We start from the raw sequence: 14,501 nt of genomic DNA, 5'->3' as shown, positions 1-14,501 counted from the left end.
AAACTTGCCATGCACTACTCGCCGCCTGAGGATACCGGAATCATACAGCTTGACAATTTACTCGCAGTTTCCACAACCATGCGAACAGACATTCTCAAGTGAAGTATTTTGGAACTATGTAAGACTGAAACAGAACTTGTATACGTGCATGGTCATTAACTTCATAAAATATCCTCAATCAACATCTTCCGATGGTATCTCACAACCCAATCCATTCCCACCCGGTTTCTCCTTCTTACTGCCACCCAACTTCTCACCATCCTCCCCGTCCACGTTCCCCATCCCAGCCTCCAGCACCTCAAACCTCTCCAGCAGCCCCACGTCCCACCCCTGGAACTTCTTCGCAGTCGGTGGCAACAACCTCTGACTCTTTTCGAGCGCGCTTTCCAACTCCTCATACAACTCGTCAGGCATCTCCACATCCTCTATCTGCGCACTCTCTGGCTCGCCTGGCTTCAAAGCTTGCCAGGTCTGCTTCTTGTAGAAAATCTTCATTGTACGTGTGGGATCGAGGCGACCAGGCGTGGGTATGGAAGATGAGAAGAGGAGATCTGGAGTAAAGACCCAGATCAGAAGGGAAGGTATGAGTTCATCCTCTTTGGAAAGGTTGGGGGCAGGGGTGTGAACGTGGAATTTGCGGAGGCCGGTATTGTCGATTAGGTGGAGCAGGCGGGCTGTTATCCATTTCTGGACTGTATAGGTAGTTGGAGTGGTGGCGGATGTGGGTGTTGTGGACGGGGACATGGATCTTATGCCGATGGCCCACTTTCGTATGCGCCAACCGGAGGTAGCAGGATCCTGGGTGCCGATTGTGTGGTCGCAATGCGCGCATCGGATCAGGTCTGTCTGCAGCCCTGATTCTTGTTTGGAAGACATCTGTGTCATGTCAGTACGAACGGACGACTCGAAATAGACATAAACAACAATGCATGAAGATGTAGCCTTGGCTAAACCTGCCAATCCCAAGGGTCTAAGGGTATAGAGACAGTGAAACGCCAGGCCGTCAACCCACCAGCGCCGGCAATCCATCGACCTAAGGAAGAGGATACATCCGGCGCGGGAGAGCACGTGTATGAGCATTTTAATTTAGGGAGCTTGTATCGACGATGATGCCATTGAGAGGGCGAGTTCGCCTTCTTTGCGCCCATTGTCACGAAAACGATGGAATAAGGAGGAAGAGCAAAGCTTACCTGTGCGCCATCACAGTCCTGCTCCGCGAGTAAGAAACTCGCCAGATCAACAAAGCCTGTCCCATCTATCGCCCGCAAGCGATTGCCAGCCGCATACCCTTTCTGCCCAACAACTTCGTCGTGATTATGATCATGCAAGTGGTGTTCATCCGGCTTATGGCAATGCCAAAAGTCCATCATCTCGGCCCAGTTCTCATTAGGCAAGTCTTTCCACTGCCGAATCTTCCCCTTGGCTACAATCACACTTTCGCAGCTCTTGCACGTAATCTCCACATCCTGTGCGTCATTGAGTGAAGCGCCATCCCACGGCACAATATTGGCCTGCCGGTCCTCGCGCTGCAGTGCGCCCAGGAGGTCACTTCCTTCGCGCTCTTCGAGTTGGAGACGCAGTGTAAGTTCCTTGGTCGGGGGCTGTGATGGAAGTTCGAGCGCGGCCTCTCCTCCACCCTCGATGTTGACAGGCAGCCGTATCGACGCAGACTGGCCCTCGTGCGACACGGTAATGTAAGACCCGTCGCTCGACAGCTTCGCATCGGTTGAGCGCGAGAAATTTGTGCGCAGCGAGGCAAACAGCGTGACGGTGCGTATGTGCAGCAGGAGCTCTGCATACAGCGTGATGGAAGTCTCGTTGGGCGACATGGGCCGCGCATTGTCCTCGTCGCTCTGGAGGAGGTTCGGCGCGTGGATTTCGGGGGGTTCGGGGGGCGGTGGCTTGGGATTCATCAGGTCACTGATCGCTTCAGGAGAGAGGCCGAGAGCTGCGTATGCGGACTCGGGAAGTAGCGGGCGCGACATACTTCTTCGTGATTGCGCGCCATGATGGCGGGGTGAAGGCGAACGTGGGGTTGGGAAGGTGCAATGGAGCTACGGCGCGCGAACGACGAAGTTGACTTAATCGGGAGTGGGTCTTTGAGGAGGTTCTAGCCACATCTGGAGAACCACAACAGTGTACTCATCTTCGCGTCTCCCAGGGAGGATGTCGTTTGAGTGACACGTGATTACATTATACCAAGGCTACATACAACCTGCAATATGGAGAATGATATGTCTCTAACTGACCTGACCTCAACGCGTCCTAGTCTACTGGCCCTTCTTCTCGCCAGCCTTCTTGTCCTGCTCCAGGATATACTGCACACCCCTCTTGATGCCCTCGTCGAGCGTGACAAGTGGCTCATAGCCTAACCGCTGCCTCGCCTTGTTGATGCTGTGGTATTTCGACATGCTGCTGTACTTGACCTGGGCCCGGGTCAAGCTAGGCGTCTTCCCCAGAAGCCAGAAAACATTCTCCAGAATCGCGCCAACAGTCCACGCGAAGTCGGCACTGAGATGCCACACGCTGCTCAACGGTGTCCGGTCACCCGCTTCGTGCCATACCGTACGCGCAAAGTCCCAAAAGTATACGGGCTGGCCGTTCGTGATGAAGAATGCTTCGCCGTCGACGCGCTCCGTGTCTAGGGGAATGCTAGGCAGGCGTTTGTGCGTATGGAGCAGCGCAAGAGTGGCGAGGACATGGCCGTACGCGACGTTCTCAACGTACGTGAAGTCGAACATGTTGGTGTTTTCACCGACTTGGAACTTGGTCTTGCCCGTCTTGTACGCGTTGACCATCTTAGGAAGCAGTTGTACATCGCCTTCGCCAAAGATGCCAGCAGGGCGGATGGCGCAGGTCAGGAAGTTGGGGTTGTTTTCAGGGCTGCGGTTGGCTTGGAGGACGGCTGTCTCTGCGTATGCCTGTAGGAAGAGTCAGCGAAGAAGATGAGACGATACATTAGTATGTTTACCTTTGTGGTTGTGTAGTATTCAGGCTGGGCATCGCCAGTAACAAGTGGCCACCTCTCGTCCGCATTGATCAGCTCGGTCTCGTGGTCGAGGATAACACTCGCGGAGCTTGTATACACAAATGCCTTGACTCCAGCTGCTTGCGCAGCTTTCAGCAGCGTCTTGGTTCCGCCAACATTGACCTTCTCGTGAATCTCGGGCTTCAGATCAAAGTGTGGAGATGCTGTGTGGATGACCGCATCGGGCTTCACCTGAGAGAACAGCGCTTCCATGGCAGCAGCGTCTGTGATATCGCCATCGTGGTAGGATACGGTCGGGCTGGAGTTGCGATTCGAGTTGGTTCGTAGATCGAGGACTGCGACTTGCGTCTTGGGGTGACGGTTGACAATGAAGCTGACAATGTGGCTCCCAAGGAAGCCGCAACCGCCAACGACAAGCACCTTTCCGAGCGATTGAATCGTTTCTGAGTTGTTCGGCATGTTGAGCGATGCTTTGACGGCGCAATTGGGGTGCAGCGATCAGGGAGTTGTTTTGCGGAGAGAGATGGACCGACATAAATCCGGGGGCCTGGATTAGCGCCGTTCAGGGTCTCAACGGCCAAACTCTGCGCGTAAAGCGCCGTATGCACAGGCGAGTCTCACATGTCAATCGTCAAGCACATATGAATTCGACTTCTGATATCACACCCCAATGAAATAGTATGTCATTGATGACTAACGCCGTTACCGATGCTGCTGTGCCCAGAATCCCTACTAAACGCCATATAATGCAAGCCAGGACCACGGGGTCTGACTTGGGGTATCATGTAATATCATGTCTGATAAAGTCGGCCGTTATATCGTTACTCCACTTTGTTCCTCTTAGTAACAGGACCTACACGGCTGTCAACAAGCATCTTAGCCTCACTTGACCACGAACTTACTCAGCACTCTCTTGTGCGGACCGCCTAAGTTTGCGGTTGTAGAGCTTCTTCTCCTCTGGTGTACCCCAGAAGAGCTTCGCAGCCTCAGGGTTTACCAGCGTACGCGGGTCGTATGCAGGCGACTCCTCCTCGATAGCAGCAATAATAGCCTCGATGTGCGATCGCATGTCATCCTTGCGGGCAGCGTCGTAGCAGAGAATACCATCAGGTGACACGCGGTGGTGGTAAAGAACTGGTGTCTCGAACCTCACGCGGGGTAGGACTTCAGGAAACTTCGGGCTGATGTACAGCATGATTCTGAACATGCCGCCGTCTAGGTTGGTCATAGGCCTGCCAAAGAGGACCAGCTGCCACACGAATGGATTTTTATCCACCAGATCAAGGTCCAGCGTAACGGCATCTTGCTTCTTGTACTTTTCGATGATCTGCTCGTACTGGCGCTGGAGATTGTTGGCGATGCTCATCTCCTTCTTGACAGCGGCCATTCCCTCGGCAGCCCAAGCCTCCATCTCCTTGTTGAGCGTCTCGAAGATCTTTACAAGCCGCTCTCGGAGTTGTGTGTACTGGAATGTGCCCTCCATTGCGTTGCCGGGTCCCTCAAAGGGCATCTTCTCGAATCGGTCGCCATCCTTGTTCTTCTTCGCCGCCTCGTCCACACGAGCCAGATACGACTGGTAGTACCATAGGAAGCGTCGCTTGCAGAGGTCCTTGAAGGGTTCAAACGGCGCGTCGTCCCTGCTAGACTGATAGTCCTCTTCCGCGTTGTAGACGGTTGGGCCCGCCCTCCCCCAGCTGATGCCCAGGTACTCCTCAAGCCGGTCTATGACCGATATACGTAAGGATTCGTGGCGGATCTTGTCAACATAAGCTTCTTGGTTCTTCTTGTCGTAGTCCGAGTTTGCGTCTTCGAAACCAGGCTCGTTCTCATATGGGTTGCTGGACATGAGACTCTGGATAGAGATGAGGATGGACTCGAGTCCCTGGGCAGACGACCATTCTTCCCCACGCTCTCCCCGCCATGTGCTGCGTCTTATTAGCGTATGCCCAAGTTGCGTGCTTCCGGCAAACCTACCCAAGGATTGACAGGCACACCTTCCCGCCCGCGTAGATGTTGGGGTTGAAGCGTGTGCGCCCACCATGTGTAGTGATAGCTGTCACACTCGGCGCCTTTGTTGGGTAGTCTCGGGTGAACTTGACCGCGAATTCAAAGAAGCCAAACTCGTATGGGGTGTCAGGTGGGCCGATGATTAGTGCCCGAACATGGCGCACGTCGATGTCGCGACAGGCAACGGCTATGGAGAGGTCGGAGCCACGCTGAATCTCGCCCAGTTCGCGGGTGATTCTCAGAATGCTCTGGTTCGACATGGTGTCGCGGACGTGTCCCCGGCTGCGGTTTGGAGAGCTGAGTTCGCGGGGTATCAGAAGCCCAACAGTCCGCGTTGGCCGGGCTGATGATTTTAAGCGGGTGTGGGTGCCTCTGCACGGTGTGGGTTTCGTGGGGAAACAGTTGGCGACTCAACTGTTGTGAAAGGACAAGCAAACAATGGTTGCCCAGCTGTCAGGGCGGGTGCTGTGGAGTCCTGAGGGGCAGAACGCCGTCACCGCTTACGGAGCGCGAGCCGCAACACCACGCCGCCGCCTAGACTGTCGCGATAGTCTGTTCTTTCAGTTGACAAGATGTAATAAAGCGCTGTGTAGTCTTGCTTGGTGCTGGCTAACACTATCGTGTAGGGTGGTGTTTGCGCTGTTCATAATCAGCAAGTCTGGCGGCCTCATCTACAATCGAGAGTTCCACTCGGGCATGAGCAAGCTTACCAGCAATGACTACCTCATGCTTGCTGGATCTTTCCACGGGTAAGATGTACTTTGATTGAGTTGGGAAATCCTACTGACAAGTATTCAGAATGCATGCCATAACAGCGCAACTCTCTCCAGTCCCACCCGTCCGCGCGCCTCCTCCGTCCATGGCAACTCCCAACCTCCAGACGTTCCCTGTCCGCGCAACCGGTATCGAAGTCCTGGAAAGCTCTCACTTCCGCATCCAATGTTTCCAAACGCAAACCGGCGTCAAGTTCCTCCTTTTTACAGAGCCCCAGCAACCGAACGTGGACACGATGATGAAGAAGATATATGAATTGTATGCAGACTACGTCATGAAGAACCCGTTCTACACAGTGGAGATGCCGGTCAGGTGCGAGAAATTCGATCGGGGGCTGGATGGTTTTGTCAAGGTCCGGGGGTGAGCAAGGTTTATAGGAAATACGATACCATGAAGAGGAGAGAAAAGACGGAAGGCAGACCAGCGTACAGGACAGCATGAGAAGCATTCTGCTGCGACTTGTGTTACAAGAGTGCCGCAATTCAGAAGGACTCTGGGTATGCTCTTTGCAGGGCTCTAGAGCATCACTGCTGGGTCTGAAGCATGCAGGATGGCTTCAGAAGTTTCAATAGAGAGATGTAACGACTCTTCCTGGGGAAGCCAGGTTATTCGAGTCGGAGAGGTACACTGTAGAAGACGTCACTTCCGTAACCCAGCCAATGGAGACTAGTGTTCATTAATTGCTTCATTTATTCATCTATGCCATGCGGTAGACGCCAGCTCTAGTCATACAGTAGACGCCGCTCTGCCCGTCTTGAAGCTTCAAGGGCCATTCCCTCCACGCGACACCATGTGCGCGCTAGCTTATGCCGTGTCCATCTTGTCTGGGTCGTCATCCTTCTTGTCTTTGCTGCCACTTCCGCTAGGCTGACCTTGGTTGTCTAGCAGCGGCTGCTTCTCGTCACCCTCGGCGACTGGCTCAAGCTCTGACTTGCCTTCGGCGGCCTCTTTGGTCTTCTTGTCCTTTTCCTGCCGTGCTTTCTCTTCCTCGAAAGACATCCTTAGCGCCAATGCGAGCTCGGGGTCAACCGATGGATCTACGCCGAACTCGAAGTCGTTGCCGCCTGATGGACCGCCACCGCCGCCTCCAGAACCGCTGTCACCTCCAGTATTGGATGCACCCTCTCCACCAACGATGGGTGTGGTAATCAACGAGTCGCTGAGCAGATTCGCGCTAGGCGGGATGGTAGCAAGGTAGGAACCTTCGGCGCTTTGTACGTTGTCGCTAAAGGCCTGGAGTTTCCGCGTGGTGTCGTCGCTGAGCTCGCCGAATGCGATGATGTCGATGCTGATACCGCTCTTCTTCATCTTCTTTGCCAGCTTGACCAGGTTCTTCTCGTCTTCCTCGATGGGGCTGCAGTTGAATATGACTATCCGCTGCTTCTGCGACTTGTTCTGCCTGTGCTTGAGGGCCAACTGTGAGATTTATCAGCTCAGGCGTCTTTCCAAAGTTCCTGCTTATCATACCGCCGCGACGTTGATGCCCGTCACAAAGTGCGAGCTGCCCTTTATCTTTGTCCGGTGCAGACCGTCCAACACCTTGCCAATGTCCGTTGTCAGGGTCGTGAGGATCTCCGGTGTGTTGCCTCCCATGCTCATAAGACCAACGGAAGACTCTGGGTTTGCACCGGTCTTTGCGGAGAAGATCATGTTCACGGCGTCCTGTTGTGCTTCCCATCGCGAGGGTACATAATCGCCATTTCGACTAGCTTCGCTGTTGTCAACGCTGTTCGAGTTAGTATGTCATGGTTGGATCAGTGAAGACAGTCTTACACTATCATAGAAGCTTCTAAGACCATCTTGCAAATCGGTTGTATGTGGGGTTGGTTGGAGTGATTGTTTGGGCAGTTGCTCGGATCGACGGTAACGTTATGATGCTGAGCTCAGGTCGCCGCAACGGAGGACGGAGGCTGGCCATCGAATCGCCGAAATCACGTGCCAGTCTGACTACAGCTGCGGGAGGCCGTGCGTAGGGAAGGGTAAACCGAATCAGATTTGCGTTTGTGACACCCGTACACTGACTCGCGCAATTCAACATTGAATATTACTCTTAACCTCAAGCGTTGCGTTACGATTATGGTTGCGCAGATCATTATGCGATTATGATGTTCATGCTCGCCTCAAATGACTAAGACGACGTGGTCTGCGCTGAAAACAGGTGATGTCCTTGGCGCGCTGGCGTAAAGAGAGACCTCTGACCCTCCATCCTTCCTTCCTCACACATCCCACTCGAGAATCTGAAGCTGCAACCAACACCACCCGCAACACCACCAAAACTGCTCAGAAACTCTCAGAAACTGTTGCAAAAGCATCAGCAAGTCCCAATAAGTCTCTTACACCACTCTGTTCTTCTCCCACAGTCTACTTGTCGCGACATTTCTCGCGTTGTTTACTGTTCTTCACGACTCTCGACTCTCGGAAGCTGCAACCCTCTTCCACCAGCACCACACCTGAGCTGCTTGGAACCCGTCAGGAGTCCTCTGGAAGTACCAACGAGTCTCTTCTGCTTGCTGCCGTTCCTCTTTACCGCCAATACCCTCAGTACTGCTGTCGACGCGTCGTCCACCACTCCAACGCGACAATGAACAATCTCCAAGGCGGACTCACAGTTGAGGCGAAAGCCAACATGAAGGCCAACCTCCAGCTCGAAGTCGACTCACGAATAGAGAAGTTGCGAACACAGTGCGATGCACAGTGTGCCAGTCTGCAGTCGCGCCTGGAACGACGCGTCAACCGTATCCCTACCGTGACGCGACAAACCACGCTACTCGATCTCCTCAAGGCATCCGCGCCAGCGCAGCCAGTCGCCGCGCCTGCCCCAGCAATCAAGACCACTGTCACCAAAAAGATATCAGCGCCTGCACCTGCACCTGCCACACGCAAGACACGCACCGCTGCTCCCACGAACCCCAGTTCATCTGCCGCAGCAACCTCATCTCCCGACAACAGACGCGTCAAGCCAGCCCCCAAGCCCACCAAACCTACACCTGGCTACGCCAAGGCGACACAGACAACGCGCACCAAGAAACGCAGCAGCGACGAGTTGTCAGGAACAGACAAGGAGAACGCAGAGATGCAAGTTTCCAAGAAGCGCACACGGGCACCGGCGCAGAAGCCAGCGCCTGCAGCTCCTACAACTCGTGCAACTCGCGCAGCATCTCGCACCAAGACGACTACATCCCAAGTTTTGTCGCCCAAGACCAACACCGCCAATGTCAGGAAGCCAGCTGCGCGTAGCGCCCGTCCTAGGTAGCGCCCTTAAGCGGACATCGACTACTACAGTATTGATTACACGGCATCGACTACACGGCATTGATTACACGGCACGGACTGTTTTTTGGCGTTTGATACCCTCTCGTTATTGCATATAAGCGGCGTAGGATGGAGTTTTTTGAGTTTTGGCTTTAACCTCCACCCTGGCTTGAATGAAGGGCCCTGTGATTGTAGCCGCCCGCAAGGGCAGGCTCTCACAGGGTTCCTGAACACAGCCGGGTGGAGGGGCAGGCAGATTTGATGTTCTTGTACATGGGTTTTTTGGTTTTGTTTTGCTTCTTCTTTGCTTTGTTTTCGAAATTGGCAGTTGTTTGGTTTGGTTTAGCAGCAGCATAGCGATGAAGCTCAAGTAGCATAGGGAATGATGAGCAATGATCTACATTTGACCTCATGTATTATGCTTGTGATGACTACCTGTGAGCCTGTTTCCAAATGCTTGTGGCATATACTGGAGTTTGGAGCATACATCAACCTTTGTTCCTTGGAAAGCTCACGTAGGTCAACACGTATATCTCTAGGATACAGTATCATTTAGTCCCAGTTCATAACCGCCTCCTCAACAATCGGCCTGATAACCTTCCTGCCCGCATCACTCTTGTGCGTCCACACCATCTGTCTCGGCGCCAACTCATCCGCACGATGCCACGGCTGGAAATCAATACCCTCCTCGTTGTTCTCCAACGCCTCCTTGACAGTCTTGAAGAGCGAATCCGCTTGGTCCTGATCAATACGCACGTCGTCACGGACAGTCAAGACAACTTCGCGAATCTTCTCCTTCTCGCCATCTTTGTAGTGTTTCTTGTATTTGTTGAGTGTGATGGCGATGTCGACGCCGGCTTCCGCAGTCCAGGCGGCGTGAACGGCGAACCAGTCTGAGAGAGAATGTAAGTTGGGTTGTACATCAAGAACTGCTGAAGGTGAATACAGAAGACTTACCAAAGAGTTCCGCAAACTCCGTCTTGAGAATCTGCTCATCCATCGAGTACGGAACAGAGGCAAAGCCGATACTGACAGTAGGCGTACGCGGCGAAGGTGTATCGATGATATCGCCCTTCCAGTCCCGGCGCAACAAATCGCGGAGACCGAGGTCATCAATGTCCTTTTGCGCTTCGCTCAGCTCGTCGTCGAGATCCTTCATTACGTCTTCCAGACTGTCCTTTTTCCAGTTGCTGCGTGCGAGGACGCGCTTGGAAACCTCAATGTCGGCTTTGGTAGTCTTTCCGTTAGTCAAGCCGCCGGAGTCGATGGCGATGGCGCTGAGAACCAGCTCGAGGAGTTCGTGCGGCATGTGGTATTCTTGGTCCAGTTGCTCGAGCTCGTCGAGCATTTGGCGGGCTACAAGTGTGGTGCAACTTGCTACTACTTCAAAGACACGAGGCTCAGCATCGGGAGCGGTACCGCGGTCTTTGTGGTGGTCGAAGATGCTGAGAATCTTTGCTTCGCTCCATTTGCGCAATGGGCTGCCGTGGTCGACCAGGACAATGCCCTTGAGCTTCTTGCCTAGCGTCTCGGGGTCTTCAGGCAGTTCGTCGAGCGTCAGCAGGTCCTCGTGGCCGGGCGTCATCTGCGAGTTGTCCAGAGCCAGTCTGTTCTCTGGCCTCAGGTCCAGCGCATGCGATGGAGTCTGGAGAAGTGCAATCGCTTTGATTGGGTTCGACGTGTTTTCGGTCGAATGCTCGAGATGGTATGCCCAAGTCAGCGCCGCCGTCATGGAATCCAAGTCACCACCCTCATTGCCCTGTACGACGACCCACTCTGACTCCCTGCCGGCTTGCCAGTCTACCAAAAACTCCTTCTTTGTGGCGCGACTCCATTCGCTGAAGTGGCCTACTCCGAGTGGTTTGGCGAGATGCTTGGACGCGTCAAGAACAGCTTGTTGGGGCGCGCTGCGCTGGGGCATTGCGTTAGCAACGCGGCTTGCTGCCAGAAAGGCCGGTACGAGGGCGCGAATGGCCTTCATTGTGAAGAAATCAATGCGATGATGGTACTAAGATGAAGATTGCCGTGTAAGACCAAAGTCATCATCTCTCAGGTATGGATGCGCCCAGGATCCGCAGCTACGTCAACGTTGGCCCGGGCGTGGCCGGCTGGGCCTCGTTTCAGCCTTTTGGGAAATGGCTGTCGAGTGCAGACGTATGTTCTGGAAACCTGTCTGTGGATGATATTTGTTGAGTTCGACAAGGAGAGCTGAGAGCATTATGGTAATGCACATGGTAGTATCCACTGTTCCTATGCACAATCGAGATGCATGCGCATCGCGACTAGCCAAATGTCATGCTGACGTTCTGAAGCGGACTTGCTGTAGCTGACAGCAACATGCTTGTCGCGCATGCTGTGGGTATTGTAGATTATTAATGCAAGCTGCATGCACACAGGTCAGTAACCCCAGATATCTCTACCCTCCGCAAAATTTGAAATATGACGTAATGTTTCATGGCGCGAGATCTGGTCGTGGAATGAGTTCACACTCCGCAGTACCACTCGGATCTTCGCAGGCGCCGCGGTAGCCGAAGCACTACAAGACGGCTAGTTTTGAAGCCGCGCGAGCAGAAAGCTTGACCGTATTGTCCGAGACCCCTCTTACGCCTTATTCCTGCAAATCGCTATCATCGCCGTGCCAACGCCTCTCTCCTATTACGGCGCGCCTCTAACCCTTTTGCTTATGACGGATTGCGGAGACGCTGCTGACTGAACCATGAACTAATGCCACCCCGGTCGCAGCCGGATCGCAGCACGCTTAGGAAGAAACTACTTTTACCCAACGCCGCAACGCCCACCCAGACTGATTCTTTTCCTGGCGTCTTGTTGTCGCAATCGCTGCCGCAATGGATCAAGGACAAGAACAAGGACAAGGCGAGCAGGCACGTCCTTTGGCGTCGTCGTCAACTTCAACCACTACTACCTCTGGTCCCCACACAACAATCACAACAACCTCGACCTCGCCTGGCCACGGCGTAGCCGTACACCATTTCGGGCCACAGTCCACCACTATCACGCACCCTACCGTCACCACCACGACCAACGCACCGTCCGCTCAACCCTCCATGTCGGACCTATACGCGCCTCCCTCAAACGCTGCCCAGCGCGCGCGCAGCTCGTCAATCCGTATACGAAGACCGTCATACCAGCCCAGCGTGAATACTCCCCAAGATACGACGCCCGATCCTGTTGCAGTGCCAGAGCCAGTCTCAGAATCCAACACTACATGGCAAGCTGGCCGAAGACGGAGTAGCTCCGAACCGCGCCCACTCCCGCAGGCCATGTTTCCCGACGATGGTTTAAGACGCCAGCTGACAGGTCCACATCTGCAGCCTCTGTATGAGAATGGCGCGAATCCCTCTACCGCCGACGGACCGCCGCCTTCTCAAGGGCCGAGCAACGCGCGGAGAGGATTAATTCGCCAATCCTCTGCATTCCACATGAGGCGAAACCAGAAGACCCCCAACCAGAACATGATGGGGCATAATGTTGTTGATGTGCTTGATGTCATTGGTTAGTAGACTCCAAGATGCTCTATCTCCATCGCGAGCTAACAAGACTTCAGATCCCGAAGTGTCTGCCCTTACTACACTGAATAATGTTCAGAATTCGCTCTTCCTACCCAACTTACCCTGGCTCTACAACCGCCAGCCCACATACGATCTTGGGCAGACTACGTCCGACTCGTCGTCGGATGAAGAGATGGGTACAGCCAGGGGCGCCGGACGCGAGGACGACCAACTCCCCGAGATGACACAACAAGGCGAAATAGAGCAAGCAGCGCGCGGAGGCCGCGGAACGTTGCAGAGAAACAACACAATCGACTCGAACCTTTCAACTCTGGAAGAGGGTGCGGACCACCACTACGCTGTGCTGCCACACGGTGCCTCCTTGACAGGCTGGACCGACGAGGAAAAAGCAGCTTTGGACGACCATGTTCGACACCTCCTCCACTCCCGGCGCGCAAGATTCAAGCGGACTATGAAGGGTTTCGGACGTTATGTCCGCAACCCCCTTGGCTTTCTTGTTACCCTGTATTTCTTCCTCATCACCTTCTGGGGAGCGGCATGGGTACTTTTCCTCATCGGCTGGATCTACGTGGGAGACCGACAGGCCTACTTCGTCGAGATTGCTGACCAGGTCCTGACTGCCTTGTTCTGTGTCGTCGGAATCACCATGTTCCCCTTCCGCATCGTCGACACCTATCACATGATTTTCGTCGCCAAATATGCGCACAAAACCTGGGAGGTACGTAAAAAAAGAGGTCTACAGAAATTAAAAGACCACAACGAACTACCAACAATGCCCCGATCAAACGCGTGGGAAACAGGCGAGGCAGAACAAGAGGGCGTCGAAGCCCCTGTCCTCACCGCTGCAGAGCAAAAGAGGCTTGAATACCACCAAGGCAAGCTCGAAAAGTCACATACCTTTTACCGTCCCCACGAAACATATACACACCACGCCTTCTCCATCCGCCTCCTCATCACCATCATCGTCCTTCTCGACCTCCACTCCATGTTCCAATGCGCACTTGGTGGCACGACCTGGGGAATCTACTACAAGGAACGGCCCAAGGAACTCACGGCCATTATCCTGAGTTTTAGTCTTACCTGCAACATTTCCGCTGGTATCCTCATCGGCCGCGGCGACAAGCGCAGTCGCAAGAAGCTTGTCGTGGAGCAAATTCTCCGCCAGGAAATGACGGAAGAGGCGCTCAATAAACTGCGAAAGGAGAGAGGCATCAAGGCCAAAGGACTCATGACGAAGAAGCAGAAAAAACAGGTGCAGAAGGAATTGATTGGTGAACCGAAGAACCCATTGGATACGATTTTGCATCGCGGATAGCGTTCTTCTTTCTTCTTAATTTCACGTCGACGATGAAGATGATGGTTAGATTGAACACTTTTAATTTTATACCCTTTTGGCGCCTTGCGAACGCATTGTGTTCTTCGCAATGGATACGCATAATGAACCGTTACTGCCATACCTCCATTCTTCTGCGTTATTCGTCCTTGTTGATGTAATGCTATCTGTCTTGACCAAAAGTACAATCGCGCTTTGATGCCACACAGTAAACACTATAAATTTTATCAAGCTAAAGCAACACGGCCCTTGAAGCACGGAAACATCCGACTTTCCAACAGCCCACCGACTTCCCTCCGGCGAATACAAAACGCTCCACCAACCCTCGTACTTCACAACCCTCCGAACATCCCCCCAGTTCCCACTTCCAGCCAAGCGCAAATATCGCGGGCCATCGGCTGATTATCCCGCCCAGGCACTTCTTCGGGCCCATCCTACTGAGCACTAACTCTGATAATTCTAGTGCTAGGGCCGGAATCCAAGCCGACAAAATCATTCGCAATTCTGGCGTGCCGCCTCATGCCCCCACCCATATCTCGGATCCGAATGGGAACGGACGATCTCCACGTGTCTGGCCTCGTGACGGAGTTGGAGTTTCGACGAAGAAACGCCACGA

General features: G+C 53.8%; 8 protein-coding genes across 8 annotated transcripts; 3 read left to right on the top strand and 5 right to left on the bottom strand.

The window, feature by feature from the left end:
* Positions 1-174: 174 nt before the first annotated feature.
* Positions 175-2,008, bottom strand: ACET3X_006493 (uncharacterized protein; the record flags this gene model as incomplete). Its single annotated transcript, XM_069452629.1, has 3 exons — positions 175-876; positions 1,191-1,901; positions 1,988-2,008. The coding sequence occupies 3 exons, from the start codon at positions 2,006-2,008 to the stop codon at positions 175-177; spliced, it is 1,434 nt and encodes a 477-aa protein (XP_069305261.1).
* A 262-nt stretch (positions 2,009-2,270) lies between these two features.
* ACET3X_006492 (uncharacterized protein) lies at positions 2,271-3,448 on the bottom strand (the record flags this gene model as incomplete). Its single annotated transcript, XM_069452628.1, has 2 exons — positions 2,271-2,921; positions 2,972-3,448. 2 exons carry the CDS (start codon positions 3,446-3,448, stop codon positions 2,271-2,273), a joined length of 1,128 nt encoding a protein of 375 aa, XP_069305260.1.
* Positions 3,449-3,829: 381 nt separating this feature from the next.
* Positions 3,830-5,256, bottom strand: ACET3X_006491 (uncharacterized protein; the record flags this gene model as incomplete). Its single annotated transcript, XM_069452627.1, has 3 exons — positions 3,830-3,842; positions 3,892-4,914; positions 4,964-5,256. The coding sequence occupies 3 exons, from the start codon at positions 5,254-5,256 to the stop codon at positions 3,830-3,832; spliced, it is 1,329 nt and encodes a 442-aa protein (XP_069305259.1).
* A 436-nt stretch (positions 5,257-5,692) lies between these two features.
* Positions 5,693-6,134, top strand: ACET3X_006490 (uncharacterized protein; the record flags this gene model as incomplete). Its single annotated transcript, XM_069452626.1, has 2 exons — positions 5,693-5,745; positions 5,795-6,134. The coding sequence occupies 2 exons, from the start codon at positions 5,693-5,695 to the stop codon at positions 6,132-6,134; spliced, it is 393 nt and encodes a 130-aa protein (XP_069305258.1).
* A 440-nt stretch (positions 6,135-6,574) lies between these two features.
* Positions 6,575-7,569, bottom strand: ACET3X_006489 (uncharacterized protein; the record flags this gene model as incomplete). Its single annotated transcript, XM_069452625.1, has 3 exons — positions 6,575-7,186; positions 7,238-7,496; positions 7,544-7,569. The coding sequence occupies 3 exons, from the start codon at positions 7,567-7,569 to the stop codon at positions 6,575-6,577; spliced, it is 897 nt and encodes a 298-aa protein (XP_069305257.1).
* A 782-nt stretch (positions 7,570-8,351) lies between these two features.
* Positions 8,352-9,023, top strand: ACET3X_006488 (uncharacterized protein; the record flags this gene model as incomplete). Its single annotated transcript, XM_069452623.1, has 1 exon — positions 8,352-9,023. One exon carries the CDS (start codon positions 8,352-8,354, stop codon positions 9,021-9,023), a length of 672 nt encoding a protein of 223 aa, XP_069305256.1.
* A 551-nt stretch (positions 9,024-9,574) lies between these two features.
* Positions 9,575-11,003, bottom strand: ACET3X_006487 (uncharacterized protein; the record flags this gene model as incomplete). Its single annotated transcript, XM_069452622.1, has 2 exons — positions 9,575-9,915; positions 9,980-11,003. 2 exons carry the CDS (start codon positions 11,001-11,003, stop codon positions 9,575-9,577), a joined length of 1,365 nt encoding a protein of 454 aa, XP_069305255.1.
* Positions 11,004-12,303: 1,300 nt separating this feature from the next.
* Positions 12,304-13,867, top strand: ACET3X_006486 (uncharacterized protein; the record flags this gene model as incomplete). The annotated part of the gene is made up of 2 exons (XM_069452621.1): positions 12,304-12,535; positions 12,588-13,867. 2 exons carry the CDS (start codon positions 12,304-12,306, stop codon positions 13,865-13,867), a joined length of 1,512 nt encoding a protein of 503 aa, XP_069305254.1.
* Between the last annotated feature and the right edge of the window lie 634 nt (positions 13,868-14,501).

The sequence above is a fragment of the Alternaria dauci genome, chromosome 6 (genome assembly GCF_042100115.1).
Source record: "Alternaria dauci strain A2016 chromosome 6, whole genome shotgun sequence".
NCBI classification, from domain to species: domain Eukaryota; kingdom Fungi; phylum Ascomycota; class Dothideomycetes; order Pleosporales; family Pleosporaceae; genus Alternaria; species Alternaria dauci.
This window is presented reverse-complemented; position numbering and strand designations above follow the sequence as displayed.